Consider the following 18,515-nt stretch of genomic DNA (forward strand, 5'->3'; position numbering starts at 1 on the left):
AAAGGCATAGAGAAAGCTTTTATTCCCACCCCTGCCCCATCTGCACTGTTCGCCTTCACTCCCTGCAAATGGTTATAGCCTCTTGTGTATTAGTCCTCCAGTTCTTTATGTAAAGAAGATACATTGTTCTGTCTTATTTAAAAAAAAAGTAGCATGTGATGGACATTGTTATGTAGCTTGCTTTTTTACCTAACAATATATGTTAGAGTTCAGTTTATATAAAGCTGCACTGTCCAAGAAGGTCAGTAGGAGTCATATGTGGCTGTGGAGCACTTGAAATGTGGCAGGTGCAACTAAAAATGGAATTTTAAATTTTATTTAATTTAAATTTAGGTTTAAAAAATGAAAGTGAAAAATATCTTCCTGTTAATCTCTACTTTATTGTTTTAATAGGACTACAGTTCACTTTAACCATTGAAAATCCAGCATCCAAATTGAGACATGGTATAAGTGTAAAACACACACTGGATTTCAAAGACAGTACAAAAAAATGCAAACTGTCTCATTAATGTTTTACATTGTTTATAATCTAGTCATCAATTTGTTCAATGTTTTTTGATATAATTGGTTAAATAAATATTAAAACCAATTCTGCCTATTTCTCTTTTTTTAAAGTGATACTAGAAAACTTCAAATTACATATGTAGCTCAAATTCTGTTTCTTCTGGACAGTGCTGATATATAACATTTACTACTTTTTACACCTGTATAGTATTCCATTGTATAGAGTACCACAATTTACTTAACCAATCCACCTTTGATGCATATTTGAGTTGTTTCCAATCTTCTGTTAGAAAAAAAAAAAAGCAGAAATGCTTACCCTTCTCCATGCATCACTTCATACATGTGCAGGTTGATCTGTAAAATGAATTCCAGGCATTGGGATTGCTGGGTCCAAATGTAAATACATTTGTAATTTTGATATTGCCAAATTGCCCTCCATAAGCACTGTACCAATTTGCACTCCCACAAGCAATGTGTGTGCCAGTTTCCTCATATATTGCCACTCGAAACTACAATTAACTGTATTTTTGGATGTAATAATCAATATTTCTTTTTGCTAATTCTGAAAAGGTTTTAAGAAATCATAAATGGTTTACCTAACTTCTTTTTCCATTTGAGAAAAAAAAAAAAAAAACCGGATACCGATAAAATACTTAGAATTAGCATTTCAGAACTGACTTTTTTTTTTTGAGACAGAGTCTCGCTCTGTCGCCCAGGCTGGAGTGCAGTGGCACAGTCTCGGCTCACTGCAACCTCTGCCTCCTGGGTTCACACCATTCTCCTGCCTCAGCCTCCCGAGTAGCTCGGACTACAGGCGCCTGCCACCACACCCGGCTAATTTTTTAATTTTTATTATTATAATTTTTTTAATTAAAGCATCAAAGAAGTAACCCTCACTGTCTCCCAGGTTGTAAATTTCTGTGAAAGTTGCAACTTTCATCATACTGAGATTTAAGCACAGGGATTTTGTGAGGGTTCAGATGAACAAGGGACTACATTTTCTTCTGTTTTTTAAGAGTTGGGGATTTCTCAGATTACTCCAGCAGCCTTCCCTAGCTATGGTGGACTAACATTTAAGGGTAGACTGGCAGTTCGCATGCAGTTTTTGCATGTTGTAAGTTAATCTCCTGGATTGGTTTTACTGTATGCTAAACATATTCTAACTCAGTGGGTTGCTTAACTGAGGAAACGCACTGACAACATAACTGGCGCTTAAGAGCTGCCATAATCATCAGATAGTTCATTCCACTGACTTCATTAGTAAATGGGAGATAAAGTTTATCTTTTCACTTTATGGATCTAACTGTTGTCTCTCATTTGAGACTTGTGTGCCCTCTACTGCCCTCTTTGCCTTTTTTTGTTTTTTCAGATGGAAATGAAGTAAACATTCAGTATCCAAAAGCAAAATGCTTTAAATTTTCCATTCATAGGAATCTGAAAATAAGATTCTTGTGAAGAGAATTCTTACTATGGAGTTAGAGATATGCCAGATAAGTTAATAAATCAGTATAATGGAACCCTTGATTTGGGGGGATATAAAATAATATTTTGGCAAATTCTAGAGGCATTTTATATCAAATATGACTATGGACACTTAACTCTCTTTAGTATTGTATTGATTTTCAACATAAAAAGATTAAGAAAAAAAGTTGTCTTTATGTTCCTCATGCAGGAAAAGCACCGGGACATTGAGGACTTAGTATAAGGGTCATCCTTGGCAACTGGTTGTATTGAGTCATTGCTACTATGTTTGAGTTACACAATAAATAAATATACAACTTTCTAACAGGAAGTAGCTGCAGCCACAGCTATTCTTCATATTTTTGCTTCTGTTGCTAATTTTTGCCTAATTATTTTGTTTCAGGAAGGGTTTTCACTCATTGGTAGCAAGGACTGGTTGAAGATTGTAAGACGCATGGATTGTCTGTTGTTTGGAACAACGATAAAGGCAAGATTTAAGCTAAAGATCATACTCTTATCTTCTATGTGTGTATGTTGGGGAGGTGTTTGGGAGCATCTCTTGGTAGGTGACATGTACTGGGAAGAATACAAATGTTTAAGAAAGGTTTGTACTATGAGCAAAACATGAAACAAGGACTGTAGAGAGGCAGAAGCCTCATTAGCAGGAAGACATTGCTAAGGAGTCAGGCTCTAATGGATTTATCAATATGCTTCTGATGGAGCTGTGCAGCCATTCTCTGTCCCCCAAGCACAAATCGGGAGGAGGTGGAGTGCATCATTTGTCTTGCTATTTGGGTGTTTAAAAAGGTGTATATTTTCAAATGATTCAGTGAATATGTATTTTCATTTTTTCTAATATTAAAAAAATTCTCTTTTACTTGCTTTCTAGCTGTATTAAGTGTAAAGAATGATCCTCATCAAAGAAACATGCATATTAATCACCTGGATCATTTTCCTTCAAAAATAACTATGAAAACCAATCTGTTAACATTCACGGAGTAGATAATATTGAAATTTAAGTGAAAGATACTAATTTTTGAGGGACTCAGACTCTGAGAGTTAGACGATTATCTAGTGGAAGGGTATTAACCTGGGGTACACAGACCCCAGAGTCTCCATAGAATTCAGGGGGTCCATGAACTTCTATGGATTTTCACTGACCTCTAATTGAAATTTATCATTTCCTTCCACTATGAATGTAGGCCAGCAGACCACAGTAGTTTTAGAACTTCTCACCAATGGAAATCACAGACACTTTCATATCACAGTTCAGTTGTATCTGACATCTCAAATGTTTATGCTCATCACTACCTGAAAATTAAGGTGTTTGTTAGTCCTACTAGATCTTTATTATCAAATACATTAATAAAGAAGCATATACATTAGTTCACAAATTAGCGCCTTAATATTGTAATAAACAAATTCAGTATAATTGATTTCTTTGTAAACTTGTGTATTTTATGTGATTAAAAACATTGTTCTGAGTCCACTGGCTTACCAGATTGTCGCAGGGGTCTGGAGCACACACTCCAAAATGTTCAAGAACCCCTGTTTTGTTCCCCATATAAGGAAAGTGACTTAGGCCAATAGCCCAGGTTATGACTAGCTATCAGAGAACCAGGCTGCGGCTGCCTTTTGATCTTTGGACTGAGCTCCAGACCATATCATAATGAATGTATAGATCTCTGAAAAAGTTATGCTATATGTTTCATGTTTGAGTTTTAAATTTTTCTAAATATACATTATTACTAAAATTTTAAACTAACTACAAAGAGCAAAATAAAAATCAACCATAATTTGACCACTCAAAAATAATTATTAATATTCTGAAGGTTTTACTAAGCATATATACTGTATCAGTTAGGATTGTGTTCAGATTCATGTAAGAGAAAAATCAACTATAATGGTCTAAAAAACCAGATTTCCTTTTTTTCACTTAAAAGGAAATCTAGGCTGGGCATGGTGGCTCATGCCTGTAATCCCAGCACTTTGGGAGGCCAAGACGGGCGGATCACCTGAGGTCAGGAGTTCAAGACCAGCCTGTACAACATGGTGAAACCCCATCTTTACTAAAAATGCAAAAATTAGCCGGGGGTGGTGGTAGGTGCCTGTAATCCCAGCTACTTGGGAGGCTGAGACGAGAGAATTGCTTAAACCTAGGAGGCAGAGGTTGTAGTGAGCCAAGATCACATCACTACACTCCAGCCTGGGCGACAGAGCGAGACTCCGTCTCCAAAAAAAAAAAAAATCTAGAAACAGGCAGTTGCTAGCATCATCCAGCAACTCAACAGTGTCCACGTTGGTATCTCTGTAACTCTCCTGGCTGCTCCCTCTTGGGTGCAGAATGGTTGCTGCAGCTCTACTGTATTTCTATTGAAGGAAGGTCAGCATCACCTGGCCCTTTTATAAGGAAAGCATACACTTTCCTGTACAGCTTTCCACCACCCACAACTCTCAGAAGATGCCTGCTTATGTGTCATGGACCAGTGTAATATGGCTGTCCCGAACTGCAAAGATTAGGAAAACGAGCGTTTGACATTTCTAGCCCCTCTTGTGGATTGGCTTGTGCTGAGTGTCAACCATATAGATAATTTATAAAATGGGGATTGTAGTACTTTGTATCTTGTTCTTTTTATCAGGAACATTATACCAAGTCATTAATCTCTGAAAACACTCATAATGGCTTGGTAGCATGTTATTGTTTGGATGCACTAGGGTTTAACTCATCACTAATTTTTCACTATTGTAAAAATGTTCTGATCTTCATAAGGATTTATTTACAGGATTCTTTACTTAGAAGTCCCAGATGTATACACTTTTTTTTTTTTAATTTATAAATTTGCCCTCCCAATAGGTTGTCCCTGCTTCTACTGTACTGGTAATGTGTAAGAATGTTCATTTATCCAAATCCTCTCCAACATGGTGATACAATTTAAATTCAAAAACTAGTTTCTAATTTGACAGGCAGAAATGAGCATATTCCTTTAATTTGCATTTCTTATTAAAACTGATGAGAATGGTAATGTGACATTTGTATTTCTTCTGTGAATCACCTATCTACTTCTTTTGCCTAGTTTTTCTCTTCTTCAAACTATGTATAATTTGTGTAGTTGTATAATTTTATATATTTGTGTATATACCATATGTATAGATTTTTTAAACATTTAAAGCTAGGAACCATTTGCCTGCTATTGTGAATGTGTTTTTTTTTTTTTTTTTGAGACGGCATTTTGCTCATTGCCCAGGTTAGAGTGCAATGGCACGATCTCAGCTCAGCTCACTGCAACCTTCGCCTCCTGGGTTCAAGTGATTCCCTTGCCTCAGCCGCCCGAGTAGCTGGGATTACAGGCATGTGCTACTACACCCAGCTAATTTTGTATTTTTAGGAGAGACGAGGTTTCTCCATGTTGGTCAGGCTGGTCTGAAACTCCCGACCTCAGGTGATCTGCCTGCCTCGGCCTCCCGAAGTGCTGGGATTACAGGCATGAGCCTCCACGCCCAGCTGTAAATGGTATTCTTTATCCCAAATATATTTCCAGCTAGTTATTATTGGATTTTTTTCTGAATTAAATTTAACCTCCTTACTAAACTTTAATTAACTGTTTGTTTTTTTAATTTCTAGGAAAGTGTTTTTATAATTTACAATTCTATTTCCAATGATTTATATTTTTTATTACTTTCCCTACCTTACCGAATTGTCTAGATTTCCCAGAACACTGTAATCGTAGGGTTATAGTATCTTTGACATCTTCCTGACTTGTATGGGAAGTAGTGTTTACACATTAATTCCATCTCTGGCTGTTAACTGGATTTTTTTTTTTTTTTTTTTTTTTTTTTTTTTTTTTGAGAAGAGTCTCGCTCTGTTACCCAGGCTGGAGCACAGTGTTGTGATCTCCGCTCACTGCAGCCTCGACCTTCAGGGCTCAAGCAATCCTCCCACCCCATCCTCCTGAGTAATTAGGACCACAGGAATGTGCCACCATGCCTAGCTAAATGGTCGGATATTCTTTATCATGTAAGGGAAATCTCTTTCAATTATAGTTTATTTAATGCCTTTATCAGGATTACATATCATTTTATCAAATGCTTTTTGACAAGTATTAAGATCATGGGTTTTTTTCCTCCTTTGATCTATTGACTTGATGTAATATATTGACATGGAACCAACAGACTCTTCTTTTTCCCTACCTGGTAAAGAGTATCTTTGGTGCTTCGTGCCTTGGATAACTTTTAGTTTTCAAGTATTATGCCAAAACACTATTATTGACAAATGGAAGAAGTAAAATTTTCATTCCTTTTATAGCAATTTAATATAATAAGTTCTATGAGTAGTAAGCATTATATTTCTTTTCTCTCTGAACCGAAATAAGTAGGTTGAATAAATTCTGCCTACTTATAAGTAGGCTTCCCTTTTTCCAGCAATTCTGATCAAATAGGTTCTGGCTAATGGGCTAACAGTAGACATGTAATTCCTTATCTTAAGGAAGCTCTTTCCTTATCTTAAGGGCAAGAAGCTCTTTCCTTATCTTAAGGGCACTTTGGCTCAAAGAAGTAAACACAAACAACCGCTGTCCTCTTTACTTCTCACTCCCAGGAACTCACTGAGGAGTTTTTAAAATGATTTCATCTAGCTAAGGCTTTGAGTATTGCCTTTTAGTTTCAAAGCAAAGAATCAAATAAAATGCTGAAGTACCTTCTCTGGTTAAGACCTTTTTCTGTACTTCCTCCCACATTTTCTATAGTAGAGGAATTCACAATAAGTGGTGGGGAAAACTGCTTCATTTGGGGTCTTAGTGGTAATGGAAAATTTTGTACCCATCTGGGTGATGAATCTAAAACCAGAGGGAAAATCCACTGGGTTTGTGTGAGGCCTCTATTGTCTCTTCGGCTCTCTATGTCGTGTTAACTGGGCTCCACATCTTCCAGGGCGTGACGATGCCTTGGAACACCTACTGTGGAGCCTGTGGCCTAAGCATCTCTGTATGGAGATGTTATTCATACCTGTGAGCCAGTACTTGGTAGGCCTAATCCCTTCCAGAAAGTGAAGCCTTGATTTTCTTGTGAGTACACATAGATAAGTGAAAAGAGATGAGCACTTATCCTTAAATTTGCTTCCTTGAGTCCATATTAGTTGTTATAACTTGAAATTAAGTGTTCTGAAGGAGGGTAGATAGAACTTTACATGTAAGCCACCACTTAAGATACAGTAATTACAAGCCCATCTTCTTAGGTGATAGAAACTAGAGACTGTGTATTTGGCGAAGTTCGTGATTGTTGGTATACTTGAGAACTTTTCACTTCACAGCAAGAAGCTCTTTCTGACTTTTGATTATGGCATAAAAATAAATCTCATCAAGACTTTCAATCATTAGCAGTCCCTCTGGTTAATCCAATGGAAAGTTTTCCATTATGGTAACCTATGGCACTGAGGATATAGGATGGAGATACAACTAATTTTCAGATTTTTCCTGATGTACCTGGGTTTTATCTTGGATCCACATGCGTTGAAGTAGTATTTCTGGCTTTAGATGATAAGCTTAAATTCTGAAATTTTTACAGAAGCAAACATGGAACAAGACTTCAGTTAGGCTATTAGACATGTAACCTACTCTGTTGCTTTTTTGGAGTTACACTCCAAAAAAACTCTAGCTATCCAAACTGATTCTTATATACATTCACATATAGACACCTGTAGACTTACATAACTGGTCTCAGGTTTTTGCCCTGCTTGTATGCTTAGTGTCTGCTTGTGCATACAGCTTTTTAAAGCTAGCTATGAAGTACAGTTGCTGATGTCACTGTCAAAAGATTAGATAATCGCAGAATCCTAATAGCTAATATAAGGGTAGTTCATATAGATGTCTTCATATAGAGTCTGTTGGAAACAGCTAAACAACTGTAAATAAGAAATCAGCTTAATTTCACAAAAGAAGATTCATAGTAGTAGTATAGACTGAATGTATAGGCCTCTTATCAGTTCTTTTCCCTTCCTCAGGGAAGGTTAGCTTTCAGTGACTCTTGATAATTTGGGGATTATCCATCGAAGAGGAAAATAACTAAGGGTATGAATAGGTAACACACTAAAAGAAAAAATACAAATGACCAATAAGCATAAGAAAGATAGTCAACCTCACTTGTTATCAAAGAAATGAAATTTTTAAAAAACTATGTTAACCTAGCATGTTGACAAAAATTTAAAAAAAGAATCTTCAGTGTTGGAGGGAAATGGGCACATAGATTCTTGGTGGGAGTAAATCCAGCCCTGTCTGGCCACAGGGGAGTTAGGCATTATGTACCAAAATATGAATTACACACATCCTTTGACCCAACAAATCTGCTTTTAGGCATGTATACACAAAGATGTATGTATAAGAGTGCTTGTCAAAGCTTTGTGGTTTACAATAGGAACAAAGGCTGGAAATAACCTATATGTTCATCCATAGGGGGCCAGTTAAATAAAGGAGTACTCTTCAGCCATTGAAAGTAATGAAGTATATACTTCTATTTTTATATATTTGATGTTAAATTAAAAATTACGTTATGGAACAGCAATGAATTTTATATACATACACACACAATATATAACCTATAAAAATACATTTATCAGTGAACTCATTTTCCACAAAGGTGTCAAGAACATACCCTGAGGGAAAAGACAGTCTCTTCAATAAAGAGTTCTGGGAAACTGATATCTATGTGCAGAAGGGTGAAGCTAGATTCCCATCTTTCACCATATACAAAAATGAAATAAAAATGGATTAAATACTTAAAGACCTCAAACTAAGAAAACTACTACAAGAAAACATTGGGGAAACTCTCCAGGATGTTGGTCTGGGCAAAAATTTCTTGCATAATACCCTACAAACATAGACAACAAAAGCAAAAATGGACAAAGGGGATTGCTTTAAGTTAAAAAGCTTCTGCACAGCAAAGGAAATGATCAACCAAGTGAAGAGACAACCCACAGAATGGGAGAAAGTATTTGCAAACTACCCATATAACAAGGGATTAATAACCAGAATGTATAAGGAGCTCAAACAACTCAATAGGGAAAAAAACTAATAATCTGATTTTAAAATGGGCAAAAGATTTGAATAGACATTTCTCAAAAATCAGACATAACAAATGGCAAACAGGTATATGAAAAGGTGCTCAACATCACTGATCATCAGAGAAATGCAAATCACAACTACAATGAGATATCATCTCACTCCAGTTAAAATGGCTTTTATCCAAAAGACAGGCAATAACAAATGCAGGAGAGGATGTGGCGAAAAGGGGACCCTCTTACATGGTTTGTGGGAATGTAAATTAGTACAACCATTATGGAGAACAGTTTGGAGGTTCCTCAAAAAACTAAAAATAGAGCTACCATATGATCCAGCAATACTGCTGCTGTGTATATACCCAAAAGAAAGCATATCAGGATATCTGCACCCCCATGTTTGTTGCAGCACTATTCACTATAGCCAAGATTTGGAAGCAACCTAAGTGTTCATCAGCAGATGAATGGATAAAGAAAATGTGGTACATATACACAGTGGAGTACTGTTCAGCCATAAAAAAGAATGAGACGCTGGGATAACTGGCTAGCCATACACATAAAATTGAAACTGGAAGGGTCCTTACACCGTAAACAAAAATTAACTCAAGATGGATTAAAGACTTAAATGTAAAACCAAAAGCTATAAAATGCTGGAAGACAACCTAGGCAATACCATCCAGGACACAGGCATAGGTAAATATTTCGTGACAAAGACGCCAAAAGCAAGTGCAACAAAAGCAAAAGTTGACAAATAGGATTTAATTAAATCAAAGAGCTATGCACAGCAAAAGAAACTATCAACAAAGTAAACACAAAACCTACAGAAGAGGAGAACATTTTTGCAAACTATGCATATGACAAAGGTCTAATATCCAGCACCTACAAGAAACTTAAATTTACAAGAAAAAACCTCCATAAGAAAGTGGGAAAAGGACGTGAATAGACACTTTCTTTTTTCTTCTGTTTTTTTTTTTGAGATGGAGGCTCGCTGTTGCCAGGCTGGAGTGCAATGGCACGCTCTTGGCTCACTGTAACCTCTGCCTTCTGGGTTCAGGTGATTCTCCTGCCTCAGCCTCCTGAATAGCTGGGACTAGAGGCATGTGCCACCATGCCCAGCTAATTTTTGTATTTTTACTAGAGACAGGGTTTCACCATGTTGGCCAGGATGGCCTCGATCTCTTGACCTTGTGATCCTCCTGCCTCGGCCTCCCAAAGAGCTGGGATTATAGGCGTGAGCCACTGTGCCTGGCTGAATAGACACTTTAAAAGTAAGACATACATGCAGCCAACAACTATATGAAAAAAAGCTCAACATTACTCAGTAGAGACATACAAATCAAAACCAGTGAGATACCATCTCACACCAGTCAGAATGACTATTACTGAAAAGTAAAAAAATAACAGATGCTGGCAGGTTGTGCTTATACACTGTTGGTGGGAGTGTAGATTAGGTCAGCCAGTGTGGAAGACAGTGTGGCAATTCCTCAAAGACCTAAAACACCATCTGACCCAGCAATCCTGTTACTTGGTATATAATCAAAGGAATATAAATCATTCTGTAATATTGACATATGCACATGCATGTTCTTTGTAGCACTATTCACAATAGCAAAGACATGGAATCAACCTAAATGCCCATCAATGATAGACTGGAAAAAGAAAATGTGGTACATACACACCATGGAGTACTATGCAGTCATAAAAACAATGAAATATTTTTTACAGGGACATGGGTGGCGCTGGAGGCCATTATCCCTAGCAAACTAACACAGGAACAGAAAACCAAATACCACAAGTTCTCACTTATAAGTGGGAGCTAAATGATGAGAACACATGAATACATAGAGGGGAACAACATACACTGGGGCCTTTTGGAGGGTAGAGGATCAGGAAAAATAACGAATGGGTACTAGGCTTAATACCCAGGTGATGCAATAATATGTACAACAAACTCCCGTGACACAAGTTTACCCATGTAAAAAACCTGCACTTGGACCCCTGAACTTAGAATAAAAGTTAAAAATATGAGATCTTGTTACTTGCAACACCATGGATGGGACTGGGGGGTCATTATGTTAAGTGAAATAAACCAGGCACAGAAAGACAAACATCACATATTCTCACTTATTTGAGGGATCTAAAAATCAAAACAATTGAACTCATGGAGATAAAGAGTAGAAAGATGGTTGCCAGAGGCTGGGAAGGGTAGTGGGGGGTAGTGGGGATGGTTAATGGGTCCAAAAAAAGAAAGAATGAACAGGACCTAGTATTTGATAGCACAACAGGATGACAATAATGGAAATTTTAAAATAAGAGTAGAGTTGGATTGTTTGTAACTCAAAGGATAAGTGCTTGAGGGGATGGATACCCCATTTTCCATGATGTGATTATTACCAATTGAATGCCTATATCAAAACATCTCATGTATCCCATATATATACCTATGTACCTAAAATTTTAGAAATTATACATGAGTGTTTGCATATATTCTTTCATATACCCACAGATATATATGACTATTTTCATATTTTTCCCAATGTTGGACAAGATAATGATAATGGATTACTTTTATATTCAGGGGAAAAATTAAATGAATTAAAATATGAAGAGAACCAAATAGTGGCAGTGAAAAGGGGTAGTGGTGTCTATTCTTCTTAACATATGTGATGGTTTACCATTATCTTAGCCATGCCAAGAGTTTTCTGTAACCTAAATATATGGCTTTACTCGATGGGTTTATTTAAATAGTGTGAATTGCGAACAGGAATATCAAGGACTGTTTGCTTATAGGAACTTACAGGATTTTGTTAACTGTAGTTAAGAGTGTTTTCAAGGTAGCAACATGGTATATATATTTCATGGGGGAAAGGACTGTCACTGTGCTAAGCTTAGTATCTGCATTTCTTTACAGAGGAAACTGATAAAAGGTATACAATATATACAGTCCTGTTTCAGGAGGCTTTTATGTAGGTTGACTCCTCTAAACTAGGCAGAGTAAATAGACTAGAAAAAAGGGAAATTATTCTAAAATGATTTTATGTTATTGTTACAATCTAGATGTTTTTACACAGATGTTTTTATACTTGTAATCAAATAAGTTTGATGTAGTAGACAGATTTTAAAAAATTTTTAATTGCATCTGTCCCACATTTGCTAATTTGCCAAGGGATGTGACTCATACAGCAAATTAAAGACAGCCTTTCACTATGCAACTTGTGTGGTAGTCTGGCCTCTTTAAGGATAAAGGTACTACAGATCATTAGCATAAGATCTGTTAGCTTTGAGCATCTGCCTGTCACTATTCCTCAGTATTGTTTAAGCTCATTGCCTTGTTTAATGTGGTATCTACCTGGTTTGATATTAGTCAGTTCAGAAAAATTTTGTTGAGCAGGACTATGCTGTATTATTATCCTCTCAGATTTTTAACTTAAGGAATTAGAAGCTATGAAATCTTTATTCCAAAGCATGATAAAACATTGATCTGGAATCAGTATAGTGATCTTGTCTTTATGATAGAGCTTTTCCATTTTTGCTGATGTCACTTCCCAGAGGGAAGTGAATTTTAGTATGATGAGCAACTCCCAAAAGGGGGAAGAAAATGAATTATTGGCTTTTCTATGCCTGCATCAATAAGTGAAGATGACTGTTCCCTTATCTATACCTCTTCTTCCGCCAAGCAAAGGAACCACTCAGTGGAAGACCCCAAAGTAAATAAAGGTAAAGTTATATGACGAGGGTCTCTCACGATAACTTTTGATTTGTCAAACAGGACAGGAGTCGCCTGTTTCGAGTACAGTTCAGTGGAGAGTCAAAGGAGCAGGCGCTGGAACACTGCTGCAGTTGTGTTCAAAAGCTGGCGCAATACATAACCGTTCAGGTGCCTGATGGGAACATCCAGGAGCTTCAGCTGATTCCTGGCCCACCCAGGACAAGTGGCACTCAAGGGAAGGACTCTGCAAAGAGTGTCCCATGGCAGGCTGGAGTAAGTAGGCTGATGTGTCGGCTATGCAGGAAACATGACAATGCAGTGCACAATGAGTGGCCAAAATGACAGTGGAGTTTGTCCAGTCTGTTAGGTTTGTAGTTTAAAAACATCTAATGTTGGGAGACTTTTTAAAATTGAGGCTGACACTCATTGTAGCTCCCTATTCAGAAATTAGGGAGGGAGGAGTTCCAGCTGCATTCTGGGTGTCACTGTAGAACAGTGGTTCTCAAAGTGTGGTCCATGAACCCCTCCCTAGGACCCTTCCAGAGGGTCCACAAGGTCAAAATTATTTTTCTTAATATTTAAAGAAATAGTATCACTTGCCTTTTTCACTGTGTCAGCATTTGAATTGATGAGACAAAGGCATCATGAGTAAGGCTGCTGTCATCATACAGATCAGGCAGTGGCACCAAACTGTGCTCATAGTCATCATGTTCCAATCATTCGCAGGAAGAACAAACTAAGAAATAACCCTGCAGTCTGCAGTACCATGGTTGTCTCAAGGGAATGCACCTGGGTGACATCTGTATTTTGAACTAGCCTCTTTTTTCATAAAATACCATCATCATGTGAGAGAACAATAGACTATGGTCATTCAGATTTGGGTATTTGGCAAACATTTTCTCAAAAATCAGTGAAATGAACTATCACTTCAGGAAAACAACTGATAGTATTTATTGAAAATGATAAAATTTAAACTTCCAAGTGAAAATTAGAATCTTGAAAAACTTGTATCTGCCACATGCTTCACAACTTCCCAACCTGGAAGACTTTTCTAAAGGTGCTATTAATAAATGTGATTTACTTTTTTATAAGTAATTACCTGATGAAATGTGTCAATATCTGAAAGACAGTATATTCAGTGAACCAGTATTGTCCAAATGACCGATGCCTGAATGCCACAAAATTATACGTGGATAAAGAGCTATTCAAAAGTGTAAGATAGGCTACAAGAGTGTACTATAACAGTATAACAGTATATCAAGTTCATTGCTATGGTTTCAGATTCTATATTGCAACTTACCTTTAAGCAACTCACTCGTTGAGTTTTGGTGTTATATCAAGGAATATCCAGTTATCTGAACAGGCTATTCTAAAATACCCCTCCCTTCTCCATCTACAATTTGTGTGAGGCCAGATTTTCTTCATGTCTCCAACCAAAGCAGCACATTACAGCAGACTGAGTGCAGCAGCAGATGTAAGAATCCAGTCACCTTCTATTAAACTAGGTAGTAAAGAGATTTGCAAAAATCATGACATTTTGTTTTAGAAAAGTTATTTTTCATAAAAATGTTTTCAATATTAACATAAAGTGGGTTTATTATTTTTAATGAATATTTTAAAATTCCATGTTAATTTCTAATATGATAAATACCAGATAAATGTAACTCAAATCAAAGTTCTTTGAAGGCCTCATAAGGGGTCTTGAGATAAAAACATTTGAGACTCATGACTATAGGATTTCTCCCAGAAATATGTGTTCTGCATTTCTTTGGCATAGTTTCAAATATTGTTGGAATAAGCATCTATCTCTGCTCCTGAGATGAGATTCTGCTTTCAAGCTGGGTTTTGCATTTGCTTTGAGAAGTCATTTTTCCAAACCTGGTTTTCCATTACTTCATCGTGTTAGTTTTCCTTAACCAAAACACTTCATTTTTGCTGATTTGTCACTAAGTTTCTTTTTCTTTTTCTTTTTTCCTGAGACAGAGTTTTGCTCTTGTTGCCCAAGCTGGAGTATGCAATGACACGATCTCGGTTCACTGCAACCTCGCCTCCCGAGTTCAAGCCATTCTCCTGCCTCAGCCTCCCGAGTAGCTGGGATTACAGGTGTCCGCCACCACATCCAGCTAATTTTTGTATTTTTAAGAGACATGGGGTTTCATTATGTTGGCCAGGCTGGTCTTGAACTCCTGACCTCAGGCGATCCACCCGCCTCGGCCTCCCAAAGTGCTGGAATTACAGGCGTGAGCCATCAGGCCCGGCTGTCACTAAGTTTCCTGTTATTTATAATTTGTCTAAGGTGAACATAAATTTTCATTATTATAAAATCTTTTTCTTTAAGCAGGTGCTACATGATTTCCTCTTGAATGTATTTAGTTTGCCAAACAGATTTTGGTGGTTTGAGTTCTTTCCCTTCATTTGATTTTCATGAAGATGTCTTAACGCTGAAGCTGCTTGCCTCACAAACCCTGGATCTAGTTTCAAACAATAATGCTCCGTCTATATTCAGCTCCTGCTGTATTTCTTAAGAATCCCCTCCCTACAAATGGGTTGGAGTGGTTACTGTAAGGTATTTTATTGCTTATGATTCTTTGCCCTTCAGATTTTCATGTTTCACTGCCCAATAGATTCGGATGATAGTATAGTATACCCAATGCATGGAGTGTAACAAAAACCTAAAAGGGTTCCAGAATTTGGGAACTCAGTCTGGAATTCCTTATAAAGGTAATGAAGTCACATCACGCTAGAACCTTGTCAGGTTACACAATTATCTAAGTATTACAAAGGCAAATAAATTGAAGTTGTAACATGCAGTAACAAATGCAGGCTGAGTTGTGAGTTAGAGCCCCAGGTGAAGGCTTCAGCTCTCTGATGTTAAAGACTGATCCCAAATGTCTAGGTAGAAACACCTGAGAAGTGGTTAGGAAACTTGCATGCCTTTCTTGATTCTATTTTCAGGGACTCTTCTGAACTGTAATTGGGTGATTTGACTAAGATAGCATGATGTTGTGCAAAGACCACAGGCTTTGGTATCAACATGGATCTAGGTTAGAATCCTGGCCTTATTTCTTAGCAGCTGTGTGATCTCACGGAAGCCAATTAGCTCCATCTGTAAAATGGTGAGATTAAAATGCTGTATAGAAAGCACGCAATACAATGCCTGGCAAATATAATCACAAAATCCATCATTACTATTATTGCCCCCAATGTTACCCATTCAGATGTGCCTTCCCTTGCAAATGAACAAATCAGCATCCTGGCCAATTAGCAAGGATCAGAACCTCCAGAGCCAAAAGAGGGCATGATAAGACAGTGTATGAAGCTGCAGAGCAGATGACAAGTTAAAGTCATTGGATTAAATTCCACCAGGGTAACAGACCTTGTGAGGTACCACCTAAACATTCTAGTTTTCCTAATGGCAGAACATAAGGTTTGCCCTTAACTACTGATGTAGAAATTTTGGTAGCATGTGCTCTTTCTCCGAATCTATCTTAAGAGGTACAAGCCATGGCCACGTTCTGGTCATTTTGCTGCTCTCTTACATTCAGGTGTGTCATTTTTGTAATACCTATAATCTTTTAGTATAAAAGAGTTGTTTCCTTCTTTGCAAACAGAATTCTATTTCAAGTTCTTGAGTCATTTCCTGGCTCATATTTTAGTTTTTGCTTTTCTTTAGCCTTGTAATTTTGTTAATTGTGGCTTAACCAGGCATTTCTCAACCTTAGCACTTCAAAGGCAACCAGCCCACCCTGGGGAGGGGGATGGGAAAGACAGGAAAGAGGATCGCAGTTCCTATGTGAACTCTTTCCCGTTAGCACAAAAATTCCACAAGAAAGTAGCTAGGGGACTCCAGCTACTGTGTGCGCAAACCCTTCCATCTCTATGCTGTTGCAGGGGTGGACCCTAACCTCAGGTGGTTCAGTGCCACTTAGCTATTTTTTACAGTGTTTATGGCAATTTTGGTTGACATCTTAGTTCTTTGTGTGAGCTGAAATGATACGTATTCCAGGAAAGCATCAAATGTGATAGCTGAAGAAACACTAGGCACTAGAGTCTGCCTTGTGTTTACAGAGGAGAAAACTGAAGGAACTGAAGAGAGAAACGGGGCTTGTCTAAGGGCTCTTGATTATAGAGTCCTTTGGTCATTTTGCTCATTTTTCATTTTCTTGTCTTTGTTCTTTCCTTCCTCACTGTACCTCCACACTTCCTTCTTGTTGTTGTTGTTCAAGGCTTCCAGGTCTGGTTTTCTGCTACCTACTGACTAGCAACCATCAGCTTCTCTGTAGGACAGAAGACAGAATTTGGCATCTCCTGCCTTCGGGTAGTCAGACTTGTTGCTGATGGACAGACGCGCCCTCCAAAGAGTGCCCTGTTTTCTCCCTGTACTGCACCATCAGCTCATACCTAGTGCAGGAGCACCACTGCTAATCTGGAGATTAGCACTGCAGCAGCCTCAGGTACCCAAAGCATAGTGGGGCCTGCAGACATGTGGCTAGGAAGTAACGGGGGTAGGGCCCTTCATGCCTCCAGACCTCCTGTACCTTGTTCATTCTATTTCCCTGGAAAGCATCCCATGTCCTACCTGAGAACAACTTATTACCACAGATTCTCTCCAGATAGCATGGACCTTAGAGCATCCCTGTACTTCCTGCTTAGCATATAGCCCTCCAGTTTACCCACTTCTCTGTGAACCTCCAGCACTTCCTGAGTTGCAAGATAATTCATGGTTTTACTTGTTAGGTTCTCACTAGGCTGTGGGCTTCCAGAGGGCAGGACTCTATCTTGTTCTTTGTAGCTCCTATCCCTGTATCATCTCAGTGTCTAGTATGTAGGAGGCATAAACAGTCGTTGAAACCAGGTATCTGTAAGTTTTACTTACAGAAGAATTCATTCCTTCAGAATATCTAAAATGAGATTTTTTTAAAAAAATCATTTTACTGAAAACATCAGTTGTCTTAAAATTATAGGGGGTTTCCCCCCATTTTGCATTTCTGCAATGAACATGCATTACTTGAGCAATAATTTTTAGAGGGTGAAAAATCATGATCAGAAGCTGGGGTCCGTCCACTGCATGCAGGCTGCCATGGCCAGCCCTCCAGGGCCTATACGTGGTCCTGAATCCTAGGCTGGGCCTCTGACAACAGAAGAATGCCCCAGTGTCTGACAGGAAGGAGCACTAACAGCCTGCCAACGGCTGAGGAACATCAAATAGAAGTCAGGAGCTGCAAATTTAAACTCAGTACTTCTGCTGTGGTAACTCAAGTAACCCTCCATTTAAACTGAGACAGACCTATGCTGACAATCATTTTAACCACTCTTAGTGGTATTTTCTTTCTTTGAACATGAATGCGTATTTCTGCTTCTTTAATGTCCTGTGGTATGTAAGATTACATTCAGCTAGTCTCCTTATTGCATGTTGTTTTATTCCAGTCCCACCAGCACTCAGAAGAGCAAGTGCGTGTAACGGCGGGCACAGGCGCTCCAGACGGAAGGACCTCACTGACGCAGTTAGCTCAGGTAGAGCTTATTTCTGTGTTTAATTTTCTTGTCATGAAAAGCAGTGACCCCTAAGAATTTGTATCCCTTTGTTCACTTCTTTGCTTTAGGAGAGAAACCTAAAGCATTACTCTAAAAGGTGATAAAGACAGAGATAGGGCCATTTTCATCTACCCCTTGCAGAGTAAGTTTTATTACAGTAAGCTGTGAGGTGAGACATGATGGCTGCAGGCACATAGTCAAGATCTACCCTCCAAAGGAAATAAAAAGAGGAAAAGTGGTTGAATGTCCAAGACAGAAAAT

At 38.1% G+C, this 18,515-nt stretch overlaps 1 protein-coding gene across 2 annotated transcripts in view; it reads left to right on the forward strand.

Annotated features, from left to right (window-relative positions):
• The window catches only part of REC114 (REC114 meiotic recombination protein), a 119,043-nt gene that overhangs the window by 97,228 nt on the left and 3,300 nt on the right, over positions 1–18,515 (forward strand). Inside the window, exons 3-5 of one of the 2 annotated variants that reach the window (XM_023193096.2) lie at positions 2,369–2,452; positions 12,780–12,992; positions 18,147–18,233. In XM_023193096.2, the coding sequence (XP_023048864.1) occupies positions 2,369–2,452; positions 12,780–12,992; positions 18,147–18,233 (384 nt within the window). The remainder of the gene's footprint in view (positions 1–2,368; positions 2,453–12,779; positions 12,993–18,146; positions 18,234–18,515) is intronic. The other variant, XM_023193097.2, reaches the window with a different exon arrangement.

Source organism: Piliocolobus tephrosceles, chromosome 6 (assembly GCF_002776525.5).
Source record: "Piliocolobus tephrosceles isolate RC106 chromosome 6, ASM277652v3, whole genome shotgun sequence".
Lineage (NCBI taxonomy): Eukaryota > Metazoa > Chordata > Mammalia > Primates > Cercopithecidae > Piliocolobus > Piliocolobus tephrosceles.